The 23574-nt window shown below is 40.2% G+C and overlaps 1 protein-coding gene across 12 annotated transcripts in view; it reads right to left on the bottom strand.

Annotated features, from left to right (window-relative positions):
* Positions 1-97: 97 nt before the first annotated feature.
* Positions 98-23574, bottom strand: part of TNRC6B (trinucleotide repeat containing adaptor 6B) — a 138046-nt gene continuing 114569 nt past the window's right edge. For 11 of the 12 annotated variants that reach the window (XM_041481396.1, XM_041481387.1, XM_041481393.1 and 8 more), the window contains 6 exons: positions 20508-20654; positions 20163-20258; positions 16771-16995; positions 16219-16289; positions 14251-14390; positions 98-13748 (listed from right to left, as the gene is read on the bottom strand). In XM_041481396.1, coding sequence (XP_041337330.1) covers positions 13358-13748; positions 14251-14390; positions 16219-16289; positions 16771-16995; positions 20163-20258; positions 20508-20654 — 1070 coding nt within the window. In that variant the 3' untranslated portion in view covers positions 98-13357. The remainder of the gene's footprint in view (positions 13749-14250; positions 14391-16218; positions 16290-16770; positions 16996-20162; positions 20259-20507; positions 20655-23574) is intronic. The other variant, XM_041481398.1, reaches the window with a different exon arrangement.

Genomic DNA, 23574 nt, shown 5'->3' with positions numbered 1-23574 from the left:
CCACGGCGGGCCCGGCGCCCCCCCGCGCCCGGAGGCCAAGGCGGCCCGAGGGACGCGACACGGCCGAGGGACACAAAAACGTGCACAAAACACGAGCTTTAAATGCTTAGCAGCCAAACACATTTATTAGTATTTTTTTTTTCTTTTTTTTCCAGGAACCCAAAAATAGTTTGTAGTTATAATGTAAGCAACTGAGTTGCACATAATACAATCATATCTTTCAAAAAAAAAAAAAAAAAAGAACAAAACAAAACAAAAAAACAAACCAAAAAGAAAAAAACAAAATGAAGAAAACAAAAAACCAAAAAAGCTGTTTAAAAGCCCAAAAAAAACCTTCAGAAAACTTATATATAAGTATTACACCATCTCTCAGTTTCAATGAAATGACGACGACTTAATTCTTTATTACTCTTAACTTGTCACACTCCAATAAAACGTCACCCTTTTGTTTGTTTTTTTTCTTTTTTTCCTTTTTTTTTTTTTTTTTCTAAATCCAGCATGAGAAATACAGTACCTGCTATGGCAAAAATACACATAAAATGCAACATTTCAGCTTATTTGTACATTAGTAGAGTTTAAACATTTTATTGGTTTTTTTTTCTTTTTAAGTGAACCAGTGATCTTAAGTACCACTATACTAAAAGTAAAATAAAAATATAGAAAAGGAGGAAAAGGGGGCAGCCAGCCTTACAAGAGCACCTTCTAAAGTGCTGAGTTTCTGTGTCCATGGAAAACCCTTAGGAAGTTCAAACATTTCTGAGAATATGGGATGGAAATTAAGATGAAACCTGGATATGCAAGACATTGCGTCATCTCCTCTACATTCTCCCCATTTGTCCTGTAATTTTCCTTACTGCACACTATAGAAAGAGGGGAGAAACCAGAACTATGGTAAGAGTTTAGTAAAGGAAGCCATTTCAAGTATAAGAAAAAAAATAAACACTTACAGGTAACTTGCAAATAGCATCAATATACACACAGCCACTATTTTTATTATTACAATGTCTGCTTCTGGGGGACAGTGTTTCAGGCAAGAGGACTTTAGCTGTACCTTCCTGTTACCTATTTATGTGCAAAGTAGAAAAGCTGCCTTTTCTAATCCAGCCATATTGGACATCAATGATTTTCTATTCAACCACCTCATCCCTCCATTCCATACGGAGAGAAGAAGGGGGCATCATTTTACCAAGAAGACTAGATGAAATGAATCTGTTTCTCCATTCCTCTTCCAGACACACCCTTCTCCTATTACTTGTCTGCAATGAAGAGAAACTCCCGATGCCCACCAGTAGCCAGTTTCCTGAACAGGTAGAAGGCATTTACCTTTGTAAACATAATCCCTTATGTTTGTGGAACTCAAAAGCAGCATTTCACATCTCCAGCCGAGCAGCGGAGATGAAAATAGACCAGAACGCTCCCCTGCCACTGCTTTTCCTCCTCCCCTTTCCTCTCCCGCACCCAGGAAGATTACATTTGGTTATTTTTGTTAGAAGGTGGGTGTTTTTTTTGGTTCTTTGAGGACAATACTTAGCATTTAGTTAAAAGTAAACATTACAGAATTACCATAAGCAGATTTATACTGCTGTTTGTTCTGCTTTCTAGATGAGAAAGAAAAAGCACTACGCATCAGATGTTCTGCAGGCTTTAGAGCAGATGTGGCAGACAACCAAGATACCTCTGTGTGTAAATCCCACAGGTGCACTTGCATCACTTCAGTTTCTTTCTCTGCAGAATCACTGTATACACTTCACCTTGATTACTGGCAGAGATGGAGAGGGTGGCGTAGGGCAACAGTGGAGAGATGCTCCTAAGGCCACGGGGAGCAACACAGGACAGAGAGGACTAGGGAGTGTCAGACAGAAGGGTTTCAGGTAAAGAAACCATGTTCTTGATATTTCAAACGACAAATTCCAAGAGGCATGGGCTCATATGCACATCCCTGAGACGCACATCCAAGAAAGAAGAAACAGGGACCAAGTGATTAAGAGGGGAGCAAGTCGCAGAGGTTCCCTGACGGCTGTGGGATTTACCCAATGAAGACCTCATCCCCCACCACCCTCCCAGAGACATTTTGGGAGAGTTGTAAGGCATATACACAAGCAGCATCTACTATCATTCCCTCTGTTCCTACGTTCTATTGGCAGGTGATGGCTTCTGTATATTGTGGACAAGAAGAGACACTGCATTTGAAGTGTGACTGGTAACACACTGAAATTAACTCAGGGAAGGACACAGGAAGCTACTCTGCCCTTCATCCCTGGAGCAGCAGCATAAAGTGGCCAGGTTCTTCATCTTACAGTCCCTCTCTGGAACTACACACCACCACCTCCCCTTCCTGATGGCAGGAAAAGATGTGTATACTTGAAGGATGACATTACCAAAACTGCCTTTTAATGGCAGGGAGAAGTACACAAACTTTTTCTGATTTGGTGGTCTGGTGAAAGAAGCAGCAAGCTCAAAGTACTTCAATGTTGAAGCTTACCTAAAAGTACTGGAGACATGTGACCTGTAGCAACACTGGCATAACTACATAAAGAAGAGAAGAAGAAGATGGAAACAGGCATAAAGACTCAAGAGTATGAGTAACTGAATCTCTATCAACTTCTATCATTTACGATCTGAGTGTCTAATGGACTCAATAATTAAAAAAATCAAAAGGGTTATCTCCTTCCACACAAGCAAACAATGTAAAAAGAACTAGTGATCTTGCTGTGAAAACCTCATAATACTTCTATCATGCTTTTTTCTTTAAAGCACTTAACAAACATTACTAGTTGATCCTCACAAAACCCCTGTGAGGTAGGTAAGTATTATTAACAACCCCGCTTTACAGGTGAAAAAACAAAGGCAAAGTAGTTAAATGACTTGCCCAAGGCAAGGGAAGAGTAATGGCCAATGTTAAAATTCAGGAGTTTCAGGCTTCCCAAACCTATGCTCAAAACCACCAGTTCAAATATATTTTTACAAAGGAGATAACAGATGAAAATAAAAGCCCATCAAGTTTAGAAGAAAAACTAAGATTTAAAAGGTTACATCAGAAGGGAAAATGTACCACGAGGTATTTTTGTGAATGAGTTTAAGCTTCTGATTTTTTTTTGTTTTGTTTTTTTTTTTTTAAAGGCATTCTGACAGAGTGGAACCCTGATAAGATCACATCTGCAACACAGGCACAGATGCGAGAGTGATCATCAAGTCTGTTACTTATTACAGTACTGTGAATGTCAACAAAAATAAAATTGCTGCATGAAAACACTGAATACAGGCAGGATAATCTCTCAGTTTATGATATTTCACCCAAGATAATGCCAGTACCATGGTTCACCATGGACAAAGGAAAAAGTCAAGTCAAAAGGTCCCTATTATAATGTTGGAGAGAGCAGTGAGATCTACGTTTTTTCTGAGGAGACTCTTCCTGGAAGCTCAGCAAGCTTCAAGGAATGCACGTAATTCACAATGATTACATTTTGGAGATGTGAGGAAGTAAATCCTTTTTAATGACCATTATGTTGCCACCTTTTAATAAAAATAGGATGGCTCCTTTTAAATAGAGGGGACCTGGTATACATATCAGTCTACTTTCCCTAAAATTTCACATACTGTTACCATTAGTGCTAAGTCACTGGTAGCAACACCAGACAACAAAACACCAGTAGCTGCTGCTGTTGAAAATACACAGTCCTCATAGCTTGGCTTTGATCAGCACTAGAAAAAAGTACTGTCTCCACCATCCTGCCCACAGCTCCTCTGTCACTGTATGAAGAGTACTAGAAACAGCAGCAAAGAAAATGTTAGGGATAAGGAAGCATGGATATCAAGGACTAGCCACATTCCAACTCTCCTGGAAGAGCACAAGGACTGCTGAAATGGAAAACGAGTAGTAAATCAAAAAAACCCAGTGCCTGTGGCAGTGGGTTTCCTGAGCTTAACAAGGGCCAGAGCACAGGAGCTGGTGGATATTCTCCAGGTAGACCAGGTGTCCCATTCACCCTTCAGGCCCTGGGTTAACACTGTGTGGCTGAATTCACCCTGGGAAAGGCTGAGAGCTGATTTTGTTTTTGCAGCCAACATTGGTAATTCAAACCTCTGCCCAGTTATCCATTGGCCAGCTTCTGACAAAAGAAAGGTTCTTATCAATTCCTTCTTAATTCAAAGTTATCACTTCCCCACTTCCCCAAACTATAATGGATATGCCATGGACACAGAAACTCCCAAACAGTTTAGCAAAGTATCTTTGTCCCCTACACCCCCTTTGCAGAATGCATAGTTTACAATTCACTTACAAAATAAAGAAGCAATGCTGACCACATATGGGACCTTTTTTTTTTTTTTTTGAAAAAAGAACAAACAACCTCTTCTTAAGTTCAGTATCAAAATTCACATTTGCATAATAATACATTTCAAGGCCATTAGAGAGGAATGAGAGCGAAGCAAAGAAAACTGCAGAGTCTCTCCTCTCTTTGTCTTCCTGAATAGAGCTGAGGGATCCCACTGGAGTTTCTTTTCAGGGTGGGAATTACAAAGCGCTACAACAACAGCTCTTGATCTCGTACACCTCATGTTTTGGGTGGGACGAAGAGGTGAATTATTAAGGAAAAAAAAAAACAAATGGAAGGAGACACTGCAGATTCCCATGTTTAGCTACAAACAGCTTTGAAGAAACAAAAAATTACTTCAGATTTTTTTTCCTTTTAAACACTTCTACCTTACCATTTCAAAAACTTTTTTTTTCTTCTTGTGTAATACCCTGTTCATTTAAATGGCAACGTTAAGTGTGCTGGAAGTTGAAGGGTTGAAAAAAAAAATTCCTGTTTTGCTTATCAGGACATGGGCAGAGAGGGTAAAAGTGTGCCTGCACCCACTATTTAACAGAAGCTACAAAACATCATCTTCTCTACATGTATAAATTTGTCTCAAACATCACTGTGTTCAAATTCTCCAGTGCTTACAAAAAACCAAAGCCACACACACTCACACTCATGCATACAAACATAAAGAGAAGCCACATAATACATATACAAACTCAACCTGCAACGCAGACTAGCCTAAAACTATCAACAGCTTCTGTGTGCATCACATGACATCCCTTCGCACCCCCCACCCCAATCTCTACCACATATGAATACGTATTGTGCAGTGTAGAGACCAGCCAATGATGCTGCTTGTCAAAAGGGACCAGTGGGCTGCAATCTCAATGTCTGACCTCTTGAAAGAATGAATTGACCCTTGTCTCCCCTCTAGCCCAAGCGGTCTCCTCAATTAGACAGTCACTATACTCACAAAGGCACATTCATAAATACCACATTTAACTTACTGCTTGTAAAAACATAGGAGGAAACGTTAAGCGCTTATACCCCGACCCATTCCTACTGACCCAGAAAGAAGTATCACAATAACATATCACTTGGTGAGACCTTACTCCACCTTTAGAAGGTACATATTAAAGAAGTCTTCAAACACCTCTTTTAAATTTTTTTTGCATAAATGAATGCTTTTTTTTTTGTTTTTGGCTTACATATTTTGGAATACAGCACACTCACTATAAAGCTCTGTTGTAAGGCTACCCCCTAAAGTAAGGCTGTTCTACCTTGGCTTGCATTTTCACTTCATTTTGCTTCTTTTCCGCATGTCCCCAAAACAAAACAAAAAAACCCACACAGCGCCTTATATAGAAAGGGTAAGCCAGATCTGGCAGGGATGGGAAAGAAAGCACATAATGTCATAACTATGTCACTAAAACAGCTATCCTAACAAGCTGTGCAACCTCAACAGAAATTGATGAAGAAAATGATCACTTATGGTTGGTTGTGTTTCATCTGAAACAGGAGGAGCTTCCACCTTGTCTCAATTAATAAAAACAAACATAAAAAAATGAGGAAGTTAGTTCTGCAAAGGTAACAACATACACTAACAGCCAAGAAGAGGCATTCAGTGCTCAAGGAAACATTGCTTGCCGAACACGGCCTCCTTGTATTGCGCACTCCGCTCTCTTCCCCTCTGACCACCACAGTCAAGAATGTTTGCTGCTAAAATACTTCAATACTTAACGCTGGCTGGCACAATGCATTCTTCCCTTTTTTTGTTCTTTTTCCCTGGAGTGCTCTGTACTACTTTACAGAAAGGCTGCCAGAACCAAGTCAAAAAACTCCCTTTCTCACTACAAAATTTACTGGAACCCTAACACTGCTGAATGTCACCAGTCCCAACTATCACACAAACAGGGCAAAAAAGGCTCTTTTGCAGAGGGCACTTGATTTGCTAGAAGCTTGCTAGGACTCTGGGAGACTTCTAGAGAAAAGCTTTCCTGCATAGCTCGATGGAAAGCAATGTGCAGGCAAACAGTCAATGCAGATGTTGCCTGCTGCGCGCTACAGATGAAACTGCATCTATTGTGGCCTGACAAGTTTTAAGAGTAGGCTCCAACCCACCAGGAGCTTTTTGTAGCACAGATGAAACCTTAAATCACTTTTCACACAAGGATCAGAAGCTACAGTTACTACATCACAAAGTTTAAGGTCACGTAACACCACAAAATAGAGCGCTATAATTTTAAACAGGACCCTGACTCAATTTTGACAGCAATGTAGACAGACCCTTAAAGTCTATTGTAGGCAAAGCTCTGCTTGATGAGTCACTACAAAATGGACCTGTTTCCTATTATCTACTGCAAGGGAACTTTGGTAAAATTCAGCAACACTGGTATTTACAGTGATGGGACACTTATGCAGAACATTGTGAAGGACATGGACTAGGCACCGCTGCTAAAAATCTCCAGTTTGGCTCCTGTCATTCAGTCCAACCAACAGGTCTACTACAGCCTAATGGTTGCTTTGTGGTTTAGGTTTGGATGTGAATTGAGGACAACAGGGAGTACCAACTCTGTCTACACTGGGAAACTTCACGTATTTCTCCCCATTACTGTTACCATCCTTCTGCCACAGGTGGAAGTCTAGTACTGGAGATAAAGGGGAAGAAAGAGTTTGGGTTTTAGATCTCTGTATTTTGATCACAGCGGGAATGACCACATCATCTAACAATATCAGTTCCTAAAACTGCAAAGCAGTGGCAAATAAACAACAGAACTGAAATGATATTGTGTGCAAAATCAATTTAGACAAACCAACAGATTCTGTGTATGTTGCTTCAGATTCAGGACCAAAGTTGCACATCAACAGCATTTGTTTATTGTGTTTTGGTTTTTAAAATTAATTTCAACGTAGTTGTCTTGGTATTACTTTCCTGCCCACAAAGCATGCATGCATATTTACAATTAAGAAAGCTGCTTCTGTTAAGGGAACTTTACATCTTGAGAAAAAAAAAAAGCAACCCTACCTTCTACTCAGTCAGGACTATTATCCTGAGATGTTAACCAGCCCCCACAAAACCTGCATTTCAATCCATTTGAGAACCTAGATACTAAGGTCACATGATTTACAGTGAAGGCATTATATGCAACACACACTGGAAACACAACAGGTCCTCATCTGCTATGTTAACCCTGATCCAGCTCATTTCATTGACCAGGCTTTTCAAATCTAGGTACCTCAGATATACAAACAGTGCTCCTCGTTAAAGTCCATAGGAAAACAATATGCACAAACAAAATAAGAAACTTAAGAGCTACATCTTAATAATGAAGCAAAAAACCCAACCTAACCAAAATTTCCCCCCAAAAAACTACAGTACTATTTGGATGCACTATTAGGACACAGTGGAAGATGTGGCAGCATTTTTAAGGAGAAAAAAATAGGACAAAGGTTCTAAGGAATAAATGCTTAGAAACTTCATGGTAAAAATAGAAAAAGAGGCCAACTTAATAAAAATTTTTAATGGTTATTTAATCATTGAGGTGGTAATCCCACCCAGCTTTTTGAAAACAACCTGTCTATATTGCAAAGGTAAAAACGTACTTGGCTTGACATTCTTACTCATTACAAAAGCCACTTAATGTGAAGCACAAAAAAAAAACATATATAAGAAAAACCTGACACCCTGTGATTGTAAAAAAACCCCAAACCAATAAAAACCCCACTCTCAAGACTGCCAGGCAAGTGTCCAGGTAGAAACTTAAAAACACTGGGAAAAGATGGTAAGTATTCCAAAGCAAATGTCAGAAGTCTAAACGCAGGTTTCTGAGCTGTATGACACTTTGTTTTCTTGCTAGACTCTGCTGTCACTGCTAAGACAAAATCCTCAAATGGAGCAAAGAATTATCAAACAGATTAAAAGCTCTCAGCTTTATAGACACTGCAAGATAGGGTAAGCAAAGTGGCTGGATTTTTATCTGGAAAGAGATGCCTTTAGTCTATTCCAAGCTGTGCTCTCCCCAGCCTCTTCTCCCTACCTTGCCAACATGTTTAAACAAGATGCTGCCAATGACTCCCTCCTGAGAACAGTTTTGTAAAAGCCCAGAAATACCCTAACATCAATTCCTGCTGACTTTTTGCTGTTAGGAGCTCAAATGGTAACAGAAATATTACAGCATTAAGCAATGGGTGTCCCCAGCAGCTGAGTCTGATTAGCACAATTCTCAGACAGCACGTGTAATGGTTGGGAGTGCCGTGACTAAGCCACACAGATCTGTCAACCTTAGCTGGAATATAGATTAATGTTACTTTGATAATGTAGGGAAACTGTCACTGAGGAGACAGTCACTAACACTTACAGGATGCACATTCAGAAAACGAGGAGCAGACTGCTGTACTACAATAGGTTTGGACCCAGCAGACTGATGAAACTTATGACTGTCAACCCTTCAGCAGTCAGTCACAATCCACTTCCAAGTGAATGTCAAGTCTGTCAGCTTTTTTGACTAAATGCTATGGTTTCCTCTCTTTTAGGACACTGCTAATTTGATAAAACACAGCTTCTGGCAAAGCACTCATTTTCTCATTAAAAAAACCCAATAAAATAAAATAAAATAGAAACCTAAACTTTCTAAGTAAACCCTCCTTCTACTGGCCCACGACAGGATTTTTGAAGCACATTATTATTACTACTGATTATTTTCAATAGACTCACATGCACACGCAGCACAACATGAAAACACTGGGCAGCTGCTATGAGAAAGACAGAATTTGGCATCTGATTTCTTTTATTAATAATAATAACAACAACTTATCTCAATTACTATTAAGTAACTCATTGCACGACTTGCTCACGCGGCATGCTCTTCTTCCCTTAAGAATGGGCACATCTATTTCCATGGAGTGGCTACACTGCCTCACTCTGCCTCGTCTTCCCTCCCCTCCCCTACTGTAGGGCATGTGGGTGCATGTAACAAGGCACTAGCGCGGTTTTTGTGGTTTGAGCCGAGCCGTTTCAGGCGCAGTAAGCCCCTGACCCCTAGAGCTGGGAGGCAGAAGTTGGCCATCCCAACACTGAACTCTTAAGTTCAAGACTGTAAGCCCTGACAGCCAGCAGCAACAGGGTGAACAGAGGAGTTTAACAGCTATTTCCCTCATATAAAATGAAACAGAAAGACTGGGAGGTGCGGTGGATGAAGAAAAGCAAGCAGCAAATCTCCAAGTGGGGAATTCAACTGACCAAGTAGCTGAAAACAGGGAAGTTGATTTCCAATGTACATTTTTGTGGAGTTTTTCCATATTTTTTTTCTGTACTGAAAAAGGCAGGTTAATAGAACTACTTCATTACTGAGTATTCTGTCAGCACTGGTTTTCTTTAGCACTGCTCAGAAGTGGTTCAAAGAAGCACCATCGTGTATTTCCTGCTAATTGTCCTAATCGAGGATTCTTTCAGTTAAACTCTACTGCATTTTAATAAGGTTTATACTTTCACTCTGCTTCAAAAAGGTGCTTGGAAGAATATTTTAATTTAATTTCAATCGAGAGGGAATAGTAGGTTTCCATTCACACACTTCTCTTCTCCATGCAACTGCACACGTCTGCATGAGTAACAAAGCACAATAAATGATAACCCTTCTCCCACAAATTGTTTAAGATTGCAATGAATTCCTGTTGCTGATATTGAGAAGCTTTCTTAATGTATCTTAATTTAGAAAGTCTTTAAAATTCTTGATCCCTTGCTTGACAGTAACATTTGGAGATTTTTTCTTTTTTTCTTTTTCTTTTTATTTTTTTTTTTTTTAGCATTTTTATTTTAAAGTAAAAACTTTCAAACATTTTGAAGATTCAGGAACTTGTAAAAGTTTATCAACAAGAAACAGCCATCTATCTAGGATAAGGTTAAATAAACCATCTTCAAAAAACTGGCTTCCTACCCTAGAATTCCTGAGAATGCTTGCAAATTTAAAGCAGGAAAATAAAATGTTAAAATAAAAACAAAAACACTGTTAAATGCTCCCAGAGTTAGTCTTCATCTAAAATATATATATGCACTTTTTGGTCTTTTTTTTTTTTTTTTTTTTTTTTTTTTACATTTTAATTTTTTCCCTTTAAGCTTACAATGGAAGAACAATTTAGCTTTTCTTTTTAAATATTTCAAATCCCTCATTATGTCTTGTAAACAAGAGGGGCTCTAGCACCCGGCTTTCACCGTAGTATCGCAATGAAGTCAACTAGCCCAAAGTGCAGGAAAAGGGACCTTAGGGCAGGTTGGGAGAGAGAAGTGAGGGTGGAACACAGCAATGAACCAGCATGTATAGCAAATCATGTGACAGAACAGACACTGGCTTGCTCAGGCCAAAGGTGCTTCACTAGGAAGTACTGCTGGCACAGGACTTTTAAGAACCTGCTCTGCGTGTCCGAGCGTGCTTGGTCTTTGAGCAGAAACAAAGCTGTACAGGTGCCTGAATGCGAGGGTTACTAGACAGCTAGCAGGAGCTGAAAGAGAGCATTTTGTTTCTTTGTGCATGGTGGGATAGATGGAGGAGACACGACAGGAAAGTAGTTTCCAAAGGGGCCAGAGTATGCTGCATACTCCAGTTTGCTAAACAAATACAAACCTACTCATACTTTTTTACCAAATAACGCTTTGCATACAAATCTACAGGCATGTGTATATGCAGCATTTCCCTCAGTCAGTCTTCCTTGTGACATTGGGGCTTACACAGAAAGGGCAAATTAAATTAAACAGCCATGTAATTCCCTAGCCCTTCCCTCCCACCCCCAGCACACAGGCATACACACACACACGCACACACACACGCGTGCACCAACTTCCCCCCATGACTTGCATCTGTTTTTGCTTCTGCCCACCAAACCCATGAGTTAAATGCATTAGACATGGTCATATCCTTCAATGAAAAGGCTGAAGAAACAGACTCCCCTATCTGCCCCCCTCCGCCAGGTGATAAAGCACTGCTCCCTCGGAGGGCTGGAATGGACAGGTATGTGCTGGTACAGAAGGTCGGCACTTTGTTAGACAGTGTAACAGCTGGACAATGCTGCATGGAAGTCCTAGCACTTATGGAAAAAGTACCGGCATCTCTCTTCCCTCTTGCCCCGACCCCACCCCCACAAAAAGCTTCCTGCTCTGTGTCAAGGGATGTTCCTTCAAGTCTGCTACAACTCTTTTCACAACAGGTCTTAAAAGTTTTGTTCCCAGCGCACACATGCACGCACACACTGGCTATCACTGTGGATTATAGGTCACCCCTATCCTGCCCAGAGTATTACTACACTGATGCTAAAAAACCCCAAACCTTTCCTTAAATACAGAAATTAAAAAGCAACAGTACAGAAAAAAGTAAAAACAAAAAAACAAAAAGGTGCAATACTTCTTTAAAAAAAAAAAGTCTTTGCTAGTTATATACCTCCCTAAGCAAAACCACGTACACAGGAAAAAACACAACACAGAGAAACAAAAGGAAACCTTTGAAGTACACACTGGTTTAAGAACATTCGTAAGTAAACGTTTCTGTCAGTGATGGTCTGGCGCTGTAATGACACCAAGGCCTGGCACAGGTAACGCTCACCATGAAGGACGCAGGAAGGAGTTAGCTGCATGTGCTTTCAGGAGATGAGGCAGGCTGGCCGGCACTTTGCTGACACCATTTAGTTTTTTGTCAGTTTTAATAGAAGCAGTAAATCAACTAAAAGGCTATTTTGGTTGGGCTGGATTTTCAAGCTTTTGATGGATTCCTCTAGAATGAGTACAGGTGCTTATTTTGGTTTGGGGGAGAAAAGAAACACTTTTTCTTAAAGGTACTGAAGTTTGCAAGAGACTGAAAAACAACATTTGTCTATCTGCACAAAAAATGGCAATGTCTTCTTTCCTCCTCTCTTCCCCTTGTTGGAAGAAATAAATGGCTTGCATTATAACAAACACTCAAGGGTTCATTCCGTACAAAAAACCCACATGCAGACACAAATAAAGATACTGTTACTCAAAAGACAACATTGTTTCCCCTCTCACCAAATCCTTTGGATATGGCAGTGTTCTGCTCTACCACAGGGTTAGAACAAGGGCTAGGAAGCAACTATCCACCTGTATGATCTGCAGATTTGAGATAGCACCCTGCTAAAACGAATTTAAAAAACCTACTGGCAAATTTTAATCCAGCCCAACTGGATTCCGCTTCAGCCACAGGGACTCCACCATGCCTGTCTTGCTTTCAGAATCAAGACATGCAGATGGCCGGCCAGCCCGTAGACCATCAGCAATGCAGCGTTTCAAGATTATATATATAGAGAAAAAAACGCACACACACAAACATGTGCACACGCACTCACACAGAAACAAGCACACGTGGGCAGTTACATGTGCCAGAACACACTGGTACTTATCAACCAGCCAATCACAAAGTGTTGGTTTTTTTGTTTTGTTTGTTTTTTTCGGTTTTGTTTTTTTTTTTTTTTTTGTGGGTTTTTAATTTTTAATTTTTTTTTTCAAGATTTTTTTTGTTTTTATTTTTGTTTTTAAAGTGAGGCTCCGTCAAGTCTTTCCCTCCCCCCCTTATTCTTTTGAACCCCTTCCCAACCCCAACCCAACATGGTAGACCTAAGGACGGAAACACACCCAGTGCAAACAAAGTTAAAAAGCTATTTTTTCAGTATATATGTTTCTTAGCAACAACTTCCGTATAACATGAAAAAGTGAAAAACTAGAAACTAATTTTTTTAATTTTTTCTGTTTAAATTTAAATGGTATGTGTACTTGCTTCACATTGTCTTTCTAAGTTGGCGTTCACGATTCAAGTATTTCAAGAGTGATATGTTCTCTTTTTGGATTCATATTCCAAACGAAAAAACTGAAGTTATATAAGGGAGGCAACTATGTGCTCAGACAGTCTGTCAATGACCCACCTTTTTTTCTTTCTCCGTTTTCTTTTTTCCTTTTATAAATGTATTTATTGCAAGTTGAAAAAAACGAAAAAGGTCAAGTTAGTGCTGCTGCTGTTCCAAAAAAGGTCACGAGGTCAGAGTTGAAAGTTCTAAGTTCAGATTGAATCCGACCCTCCTCCCAGAAGGTCTCCAGGTAGTAAGGGAGCAGGGCTGCCCATTCGGTGTGGATCCTCTACGCTTGGGACCCCCCACAAGCTTGAAGAATAGTTTGGGGGCCCCCACAATGAAGCGCCAGTGAGATCACCCCCACTGCTGCCGCCGCCGCCACCACTGCTCCACTGCCCAAGCCCTGTTGACCCACCAAAGAGATTCAAAGCAGGTCCAACTGGATCTGTCTGGTTCTGTCCTGTCTCCAGGGATTGCCAGCCCGCTGCAGGTGCACTCGGGGTTGCTGCAGGTGTAGGGGGCTGAGCTTGTGCCAAAAAGCGACTAACCTCTTCATCTGTGGCAAACTCAGCCAGGATGGTAGTGTTTCCCAACACACACCTAAAGGGCAAGGCACACATAAGGAAAACAAATTAGTTAGAGCCAAAAGGTAAGGGCAAGGGATTCAGAAAGCACAGGAACAACACTAATAGGTGCCCAAACCAAAGGAGGTATCGGCTACGTTGCTACAATGGAGTGGACATGGAAAACTTCAGCTGTTTTTGACAGTGAAACTCACTCAAAACAAAAAACTTCAATTTTATACAGCGAAAAACCAAAACAAAAACACCCCAACCCCCTTGCCCCAACATTAAGTTGTGCCTGAACAAAATCTTAATAAATTTAAACTCAGGTTCTGAACATTAACACCAAGAGCAATAAAAGTGCCTATACCACGTAGCTAAATGCACCTATGCCACCTTTCAAACAAAAGAGATGAAGAGCAGGTTAAAAGCCTTTGGAATTCAGAAGACCAGTAAAATTTTAAAAATTTCACTGGGTTGAGTGGCTTACACCACCAATCCCACATCCTTAAAGATTTTTGTCTCAAAAGCTTGCTTACATGTGCAGTGCAGTCTGGGCCTTGGCCGCCTCCTGTTTGGTGTTATATCGGATGAGGGCGGTGCCCTGGGTCAGGTTCAGATGGAATGTCAGCAGTGGGCCATGCTGCATGCAGATCGTCCTCAAGGTTGACCCATCAATCTGAGGAAGAACAGTCAGGATGAAACAGATATTTGTAATTATTACTCCAACATACATCCTGACTTCGTCACAGTAATTGAAAAATACGCTGCTCTCAGAAAGAAAAAGAGATTAAAGCAGTGGGAAGAAAGCAAAGGTGACAGAAGCTGATTTTCAAACAGGAACTGGTATGCCTTGACTTCTCACAGTTACATGGAGTTTGCTTTAGTATGGAATAATCTAAATTATCTTTCCTGTTCGTTTACAGCTTGAGTCCAGTCTTCCCTCTTTCACTGAGTTTCTTACACTGTCACTATCCTTACGCTGACAGCTTTTCCAGTAATGAAACATAACTTGTACTTCTCACCATCTTCAGTCATCAGAATTTCTACCAAAGGAACCAAAATGTCTTAGTCTCCAGCTCTCTGATTTCAGCAGAATGTACATAAACTACTTTTTAAAAGGTTTTTGCAAAACCGGAAATATCTCTACAATGAAATTTTTAAAAATTTATTTTAGTGCTTCTTTGTCTTTGTGGTTTATGAAACAGTGACAGAAAGAGTCAGTGATTTTGCTGCCAAACCCACCAATGTTCATTCCATCTGAACTAATGTTTTCACAGCAGTTGTTGCTTACATTCCTTCTCCAGCAGTAACAGCTTGTTACTTACCTCCAGTAACAGCTGTTCTCCCAGGTGTTCTGTACAGACAGATTCCATTCCTGGTGTGCCACAGAGACGTGACATACAAATGGGATCCGTATGTGCAAATACTTAAGGAAGTGCTACTTTCTTCCTTCTTTCCTCCCTATTTTATAACACAGCTTCAAGTGAGGGAAAAGGAAGTTGTGTGGTGGTACAAATATGGTCAAGGTCAAAACAGAGAACCTTGAAATGAACATATTGTTCTTTCCAAGCCTATGAGTCTATGAATCCATCTGAACCTTCACACTTCTCTCGCTAGTGTACTGATCCACAATAAAGAAAGAATCCGTAAGGAGACGGTTATGATCTTTCCTACTAACTTAAACGCCTCCAAAATATATTCTTCTTCCACTTATTAATTCCTAAAGCAGCATTTTACACAAGTCAGACTTAGAACTGTGCTTTTTCTCACACCACTTCTTCCTTCACATCAAGGTAAACAGTGGTTTTTACAAAAGGAGCACAGCTCACCATTTTGGGTGATCTGCTGGAGACCTTAGCTTTTCCTTTCACATCAACCCTTTTGTGCAGACTGTAGAAGCAAGGTAAATTATCTGGCTGAACAGGGGACTCTCTGTCTAGACCTCAGGGTACTGCTGATAATCATATAAGCTGTTCCTAGGCCTTGAATACTAATTGGGAATGCTGAAACCAGGATCTCCACAGAATTCATTCTGAATGGCAGTAAGTTTTGAGAATACTTGCAGAAATAACCTAACTAGACTGGTTTTGGCAGGAGCGCTGGAAAAATTCTGTGGTTTCACTATGGAAACACTAAAGTGAAAACTGGCAGTTACATCAATTTTCTTATTGACAACATCCCAAAGAACAGCTATAAACCATTTCACATTATAGTCATGAAATTTACCCTCACTTCTAAGAAAAATATTTCTGTTCAATTCTTTTTTGTAACTCTTAAGTAAAGAAATGGGTTAACAGTCACACAGCAAAACCTGAACATCTAAAAATTAGCTGAAGAGATTACAATAGAAAAAACAGTCAGATTGCAGCTCATATTTTAGTAGAAATATGTTATGTATGCTCACAAATCTGATTTTGTCAGATTTTATTCACAAAGAAACAACTGAATAATTCACAAATCCCTGCTAAAGCAAACAAGTCCCCAGAAACAACCACAGAAAATACCTGTGGAGTGAGATTGTGAAGAACCAGCCAGTAGCTAGGACGAACTGAGCCACCATCACTCCAAGCAGATGCTGCAAATTATAAGACAGAGCAATGAAGACAGATCTGATACAAAGAAAAAACATCTTTCTTTACAGTTAGGTCTTTCAGAAAAACTCAGCATTACTAGCCCTGTTAAAACATGAAAGCCTAATCTTCAGTCCTGAAAACAAAGCCACACCTTTGCTCACAGTTCACATCAAGATTAATTTTACTAGAGTTTATCTTTGAGGAGTTTCTCACACACAGAAAGCATCTAGTCTTGAAAGGCCCTATGTAGCAGGTATTCTCTTCTGGCAGCTCTCAGCCCTTCTTCACTCATTCCCTGCAGCAGGACCTGGGATTCCACCCTGCACTGCCCCAATAACTGACAGCAAATTTCCATTTCAAGAAGAAACTCTCTTTTTTCCTATTACCAGACAGCTGCAACTTTCTTTCCTCCACAGCACTGATGCTGTAAAACATACACTGCTCAGGTCTGACCAGTGGTGCTACCAGATGATTTGTTCTCACCAGAGCCAAGCCTTGAGTCCTGTGCCCCCCAGCCCCTGACCGATCGGGGTGCTGTGCTGTTCCATGGAGATGATGGTTTGGGGTTGGTCAGGCCAGGAGGTGGGCGGGGCAGCCCTGTAGTGTTCCTTGAGGAAATATGGTTTTTCCACATCTTGTTGGAGAGATGAGTGGGATTGTGTCCTATGGGATCTGGGGACCACGTTGATTTGTAATCACTGAATTTTGCTAGAAGATTAAAGAAATTGTATGTATTAGAGAAACTTGTGAGATTAAGTACCTGTCCTATCACACCACGTCTTTTGACTGCATTTATACTGAAGACAAGTGCAAAACACAGGACCATACAATAGTTAATTTATCATACCAAAAAACCCCCATGCTACATGTAAGTTAATATTTGCTTATTTTATATATGCTGATTAAAAAAAAACCATAATATACCAGGATAATTTATGATAATGTAGCTGACTGCAGTATGTTACATCATTAATTAGATAACTGCAACTTTTATGTCCACACTACATTTAATCTGAGAATTTCTTAAAAGCTTTGCCACTACTGACCTTTAATGAAACAGCCTTCATGAAAAAAAACCCTGCAGAGCACTGAAAGGAGCATTCACCATTCTTGGTCTACTAAGCTAATGTTACCTCCTAGAGATGCCCTCCCTACAAGATCAAAGCTCTCTTGAGAGTCACAAACCTCACACAATGTTGACACAGCAGAGCCGCATAAAGAAGGCTGCTTAGCTGTGTGATGGCTGGATTTCTAAACAATCTTGATAGCACTTTTTTTTTTACTAGAGAATATTACTAATAGGCAGGTGCCTATTAGAAGACCTATAGGGGATATCCTTAACACACAAACCTCACACAATGTTGACACAGCAGAGCCGCATAAAGAAGGCTGCTTAGCTGTGTGATGGCTGGATTTCTAAACAATCTTGATAGCACATTTTTTTTACTAGAGAGCATTACTAATAGGCAGGTGCGTATTAGAAGACCTATAGTGGATATCCTTAACACGTTTCAAGAACTCTTTATAAAGAAATGCAATAAAAGAGAAAAATAGAAGTGGTCTCCAAAACACCACTATTGGTCATGAATATTTGTGAGCTCTGCCTAAAGCAGTTTTTTACAAAAGGCAGATTGCAAATTCTCCCACAACTTCTGACACCAAGGGACATTTCAAAAGTAAAAATTCCTTGAAAATTCCTCATTGTTCTTCACTAAGAACCAGCCAGAGACATGGCCATGTGGGGGAAAAGGCTGTGTCAGACATTACCTTAATCACAACTCTCATGTACGTGTGTGCAAATGTGTGCATTTAACTTCAGTCACCAGCAGACGGTGGTGAATGTAATTTGAAATAAGGTGAAAAACCACAGATTTATGATATGCCAGGGCACCATAAAATAACACATCTGGAAACCAAGACCATAAAGCTTTCAGCATGTATAAGCATGTATTCTTTAACTTGAATAATATGCTGGTTTTGGCTGGGGTAGAGTCCATTTTCTTCATAGTACCTGGTATGGGGCCATGTTTTGGATTTGGGCTGGGAATGATGCCTTAGGTTTTAGCTTTTGTGTTTTTCAGATTCTGTACTTCATAACCTAAAGCTATAACTGGACAATTAACTCTAATCATGCTTCAATTTACAGCTAGATCTCTGTATTCTTCACAAGCACTAACCTTTGAAAGTGCTTAAAAACCTGCTTTCACTACACTCTGCTTTACAGAGAGGTGAATTCTAAATTCTCAGTTCAGATGACTGGCTTTCTGACTGTTAAAAGACTTGTGTCTAGCAGACAAAGAAATTGGTATGTGGCAGTGGTCTCATTTCCTCAATTTGAGTATGACTTCATTATTTTTATCCCTTCAGTCTTTCTCATGTGCTAGACAAAAATTAAGCAAAGGCAGGAATTTGCTACATGCCACTCCTTTCCTCAGAGGAACCTTCTATGTCTCTAGAACGCTGCATACACTGCTTCACACCAAAGTCAGCTCACAAATGGGTGGCAGGAACTCAGTTTTTCATAAGGACTAAAGAGCACTTTCAACACATTTGGTGAAGATGCTGAGGTAATGCCTGAACACAGCTTTCATTCAGTATGATGAAAAAACCTGAAGTTCGAGCCAGATGTAGCTCCCAGCTCTGTTCTCTGTTATTTATATACAATTCTTCAATTTTAAGTAATTATCAAGACAATGATGTCTTCAAGAAAAAATTCTGACATTTGCAAGAAGCTTAAAATCCAAATGGTTCATCTGGAGCAAGTATTTCCAGCACTGTACTGCAAAGTGTGTGCAGAAACAGATTTTTAATCAGAAAGTTGTGGAGACCTTCTTATGAAGGATCTGAGACAGATATTTAAGTTTATATACACAGGCCAACCAAGAAAAGCAAGAGGAGCAAATGTCTTCACTGTCCAGATTTCAGGGAATGATGAGCGCTATAAAAGGCAAGGCAAAAACATTCCCTTCACAGCACTCCCATGTCCTAAAGCTAAAGTAAGTCAAATCATTTACCTTTACTAATACATCCATAAGCAGGTAATATTTAAAAAAATATGACATGTCAACAGATTGTGCATGTACTGTTTTTATCTTTCCTTTTGCATCTGCTTCTTCCTACTATTCTATTCTTTAACTTGAATAATATGCTGGTTTTGGCTGGGGTAGAGTCCATTTTCTTCATAGTACCTGGTATGGGGCCATGTTTTGGATTTGGGCTGGGAATGATGCCTTAGGTTTTAGCTTTTGTGTTTTTCAGATTCTGTACTTCATAACCTAAAGCTATAACTGGACAATTAACTCTAATATGCTAATGGACCAGAACTTACAAAAGTGAGAGACCTTGTGACCAGTCATCCATTTCTGTGACCATTTTGGGTTCATCTTGGGTGTAGCCCTGGCTGGGCTCTGGTAGTGCCCAAGGTGTATCCACTAAGGCCTTTTAATAAATACCTACTTTATTCTTTAACTCCACCTAGCCTCTGTTTTAGGTCAGCCTTCACAAGGTATCACAAACAGCATGGATAAATACAGATGATTTAGTTATATTGCTGAGCAGTGCTTACACAGCATCAAGGCTTTTTCTGTTTCTCACATCCTCCCACCAGCAGGAGGGATGAGGGTGCACAAAAGTTGAGGAAACAAGCCAGGACAGCTGACCCCAACTGTGCAAAGGGATATTCCATACCATATGGAATCATGCTCAGCATATAAAGGGTGGGGGGAAGAGGAAGGAGGGGGTTATATTCAGAGTTGTGGTGTTCATCTTCCCACGTCACTGTTACACATGATGGACTAATCACTCCAAGTGGAACAACAATGAACTAGTGCTAAATGAAAAATGCTTTGTCTGGCTAAATTTCAAAGCCTGCATACCTGAAGTGCTATGAACGTTGGTGAAGGAATTGTCAGAGGCACTGTAGGGCCAGGCACCAGGTGAAGGCAGCGAGGTGTTGAGGGAAGAATTAGACCCTATCAAAGAGAAAAGGAGAGAGAAAGAGGAGACCAAGTTAACAGAGTTTCTGTAACACCATTAAACCTCAAGAGAGCCGTAACTGTATCAATGCCAAGCTTTCAGGTGCTCCCAGCCACATTGCAAAGGCACGCAGCTTCCTTCTCAGACAAATGCAACAGACTGTTTGCCTGTGATGACTGCAGCACTGCAACAATCCCCAGTATCAGAGACTTTGATAATCACAGACCAGATGTGCACTGCTTTACCTGTGGTGTTGTCCCGCAGAAGTTGGTGGTCAGTATCTACAATGGGAGATGTGGCTGTCCCCCCCAGCACACTTCCAGGGGTCACATAGGGGTCAGATTCAGGGTCAATGTTTTGTATACCTTTCCATGGCACTCCTGGTTGGAACTCTGGGACAGGAGAGAAAAAGGAATTAGATGCAATCAGGGAAATGTTATTTACTAGAAGTAATTGCTGAAGATATTTCAGGATGGTAAACAACTGTCTTCTACACCGTTCCTTAGGGGCAAAAAAAAGACTGTATGTTAGAATCGTAATCTATTTCACAGTTCCTCCCACAGCGCTAGCTCTGATTTCATATGGGCACAAGTCGACACTACAAAAAAAGTGGCACAAGGGCATCCAGTATCCCTTTAAACGCTTCTGCTTTGCTACATTCAGATGAGGTTTCCTTAGTTTTAATGAATTCCATGATCAACGCGCAAGATAAGATTCCGTACACATACTTTGTGTGTGTGTGCAGAAGCCTTTCTCCTGGAAAGGCTACCTACCTTAGGAGTTTGGAATCACATTTGACACATCACACTCTATGTACACACACGCTTTATACATTACCTATCAATACTGAGATGAGAGGCCTTGTGGTAAAAGTAATGTATGTACTCATTGTCATTCTTCATGCTTCACAATGAGATGGGATATACATCATGCTTTAGTTTGAACTATAGCTCCAAGCATGCCAGAATTTTAAGACAAGAGGATGAATTGTATTAAATATGAACACACAAAGACTCCAATTACTGTAAGATAGATCAGTAACCTGGTTCCTTCAATGAATAAAGTGCTGTGGTCAGTTCTGGAAGCAGGGGTGCAAAAGTAAAACTGACAAACACAAAAACAAGTAAAGCAGCTTCATATACTATGTGACAATTTGTCTAAGTGTGAGAAGAGTGCAAAGGTGGCAGATTCATCCCTTGCAGATACAAGTCCAGGATACAGAATTCCCAACCCGAAATAATTAATAACAGAATATTTGAGTGTAATTAAAGATCCATTATTAAAAGCAGGATGCAAGATGCACTCTCTAGAATGAAGCAACATAGGATGAATCTGGCAATTTCAGTCACCTTTGTAATGAAGAATTATAGTGAAGACTATGACTTTCACAGACAAATATAGAAGAAAATATTATACTACTGGTTCAAATTATTGCCACAGCAAGGGCAGTATTACACTGTGATAATGCATGGGAGAATCTGAGAGAAGACAAAAGAAATGCCCCACTGGGTCAGAACTAAGGTCCATCTAGTCCAGATCTAGTCCAGTGTTTTGCCAACAGCAGCAGGAGAAATACCATTAAGGGACAGAACACAAACCTAGCCACTATCTGTGGACTACTGGCCTCACACTCTCCCAGTACCCACAGCTGTCTTAAGTCAGATGGCAGAAATACCCTCTCTATCTGCTAGCATCAGCTTGTGAAACTGTTTTCCATCATTTTATCCAATCACTGCTTCAACTTGCTAGTATCATCTGTCTCAAGAAGCTGTGAGAGCAACACAACCTGAAAGTTCACCACTCCTGATAGGAAAAAAGCTCCCATCTACTTAAAATTTCTATCCTCCTAATTCCAGAATTTGCACCATGGTTCTAGCATTGTAGGAGTCACGGAATTACAATTCTGCATTTATCTCATTCACTGCCTTCATGATTTTATAAACATCAGTTACATCTTCCCATCTTTAGTAACTCAACAAAATAATCCAGGTATCAACACTTTATCAGCAATCAGTACTGCATAATGGAAGGACTCTGCTCAGCTACTACTAAAATACTGACATTCCCTGGCAAGCAGGATCTCCCTTTTGTAAATGAAGAAGCAATACAGCTCTTGGGTCTACTGAAAATATCTTCACTGTTCTGAGACAAAGAATCCATGAGCACAAGTTAGAACCTGGAAATTTGAACTTGTTTGGAGAAAAAAAAAAAACCATGTCCAAATCTTCTATTTACAAAGATTTTGAGAATTTGAGACAGAAAATTAAGTGCACAGAAAGCTCTAATCAGCAGGTTAATGAATATACAAACAAGGCTCCAAGGATCAGGGGTATTCTTGTTTATGAACACATTCACTGATCAATATAACTCTGGTCTGGAAAAGCATTTCCTTAAACTACAGCACACTGACAAATTTCCAAACTCTCCTTTGGGGCTGACAGTCATTATCGTGCACATTCACCAACTCTTGTCTACAAACATGCTCTTGGATTTCTAGGCAGTAAAGACAACATGAAATGCATTTCTCTGCTGATATTTGAAAGGTCCTCTCAAAAAGTTCAAATGTAAGATTATTGTGAAAACCATGACAGACACATCCAGGCCAGTTTGTTGGAAGTATGACTCATCTTGAATGGGAAAATTACAGTCTAAGTATGACCTAAGTATGCAAGTCTGTGCAGCATAACCAAACGACATAACTCTCACCAATGCAGCAAAACTTGCTCTCACCTCCAGCTGTGGTATCAGTTTGATTGGGCACCACTTCATTTATCTTTGTGCTGAACAATACTGCTCTCTTGAATGGCAGCATTTCTGCAGCAGATGGCATTTAGGAGGAAAATGTGAAAGGTGCAGTCAGGGTTAATGCTGAGTGACCACTGTTTTCATTCAAAGGAAAAATGCACCTATTTCAAGAGGTTTTCTCTTGTAAACTCATTTTTGTTAACAACTTTTTTTCCAGCACTGGGAAGAAGAATTCTATCACCCGTGCTAGGAACTGACAGTGGACCTCACCTACAAGCTTGCAGAGAAGAACCTAGAGTGTAAAAGCCATTTTACGTCTTCATTCTTCATCAGGGGTGTTGCATTAATAAAGCAGATCTTGATTTCAGTTTTCCTTGTCAATGAAGTCCACAAGTTAGACTATGAGACAGCTCAAGTGGCTGATGGTCACGGAACAGTAACTTGCCCCAGCAGCCTACTGATGTCGTATGAGTGGAACAGCAATAACTTAATAGATGCCACTTGCATGAGGGCTGCAATCATAGTCTTGGGCTACTCACACAAGAAATGAGGGATGGTACTGAGGAT

This window comes from Pyrgilauda ruficollis, unplaced genomic scaffold (assembly GCF_017590135.1).
Source record: "Pyrgilauda ruficollis isolate IOZ18807 unplaced genomic scaffold, ASM1759013v1 scaffold56, whole genome shotgun sequence".
Lineage (NCBI taxonomy): Eukaryota > Metazoa > Chordata > Aves > Passeriformes > Passeridae > Pyrgilauda > Pyrgilauda ruficollis.
The sequence above is the reverse complement of the archived record's forward strand: the minus strand, read 5'-3'. Positions and strand labels throughout refer to the sequence as shown.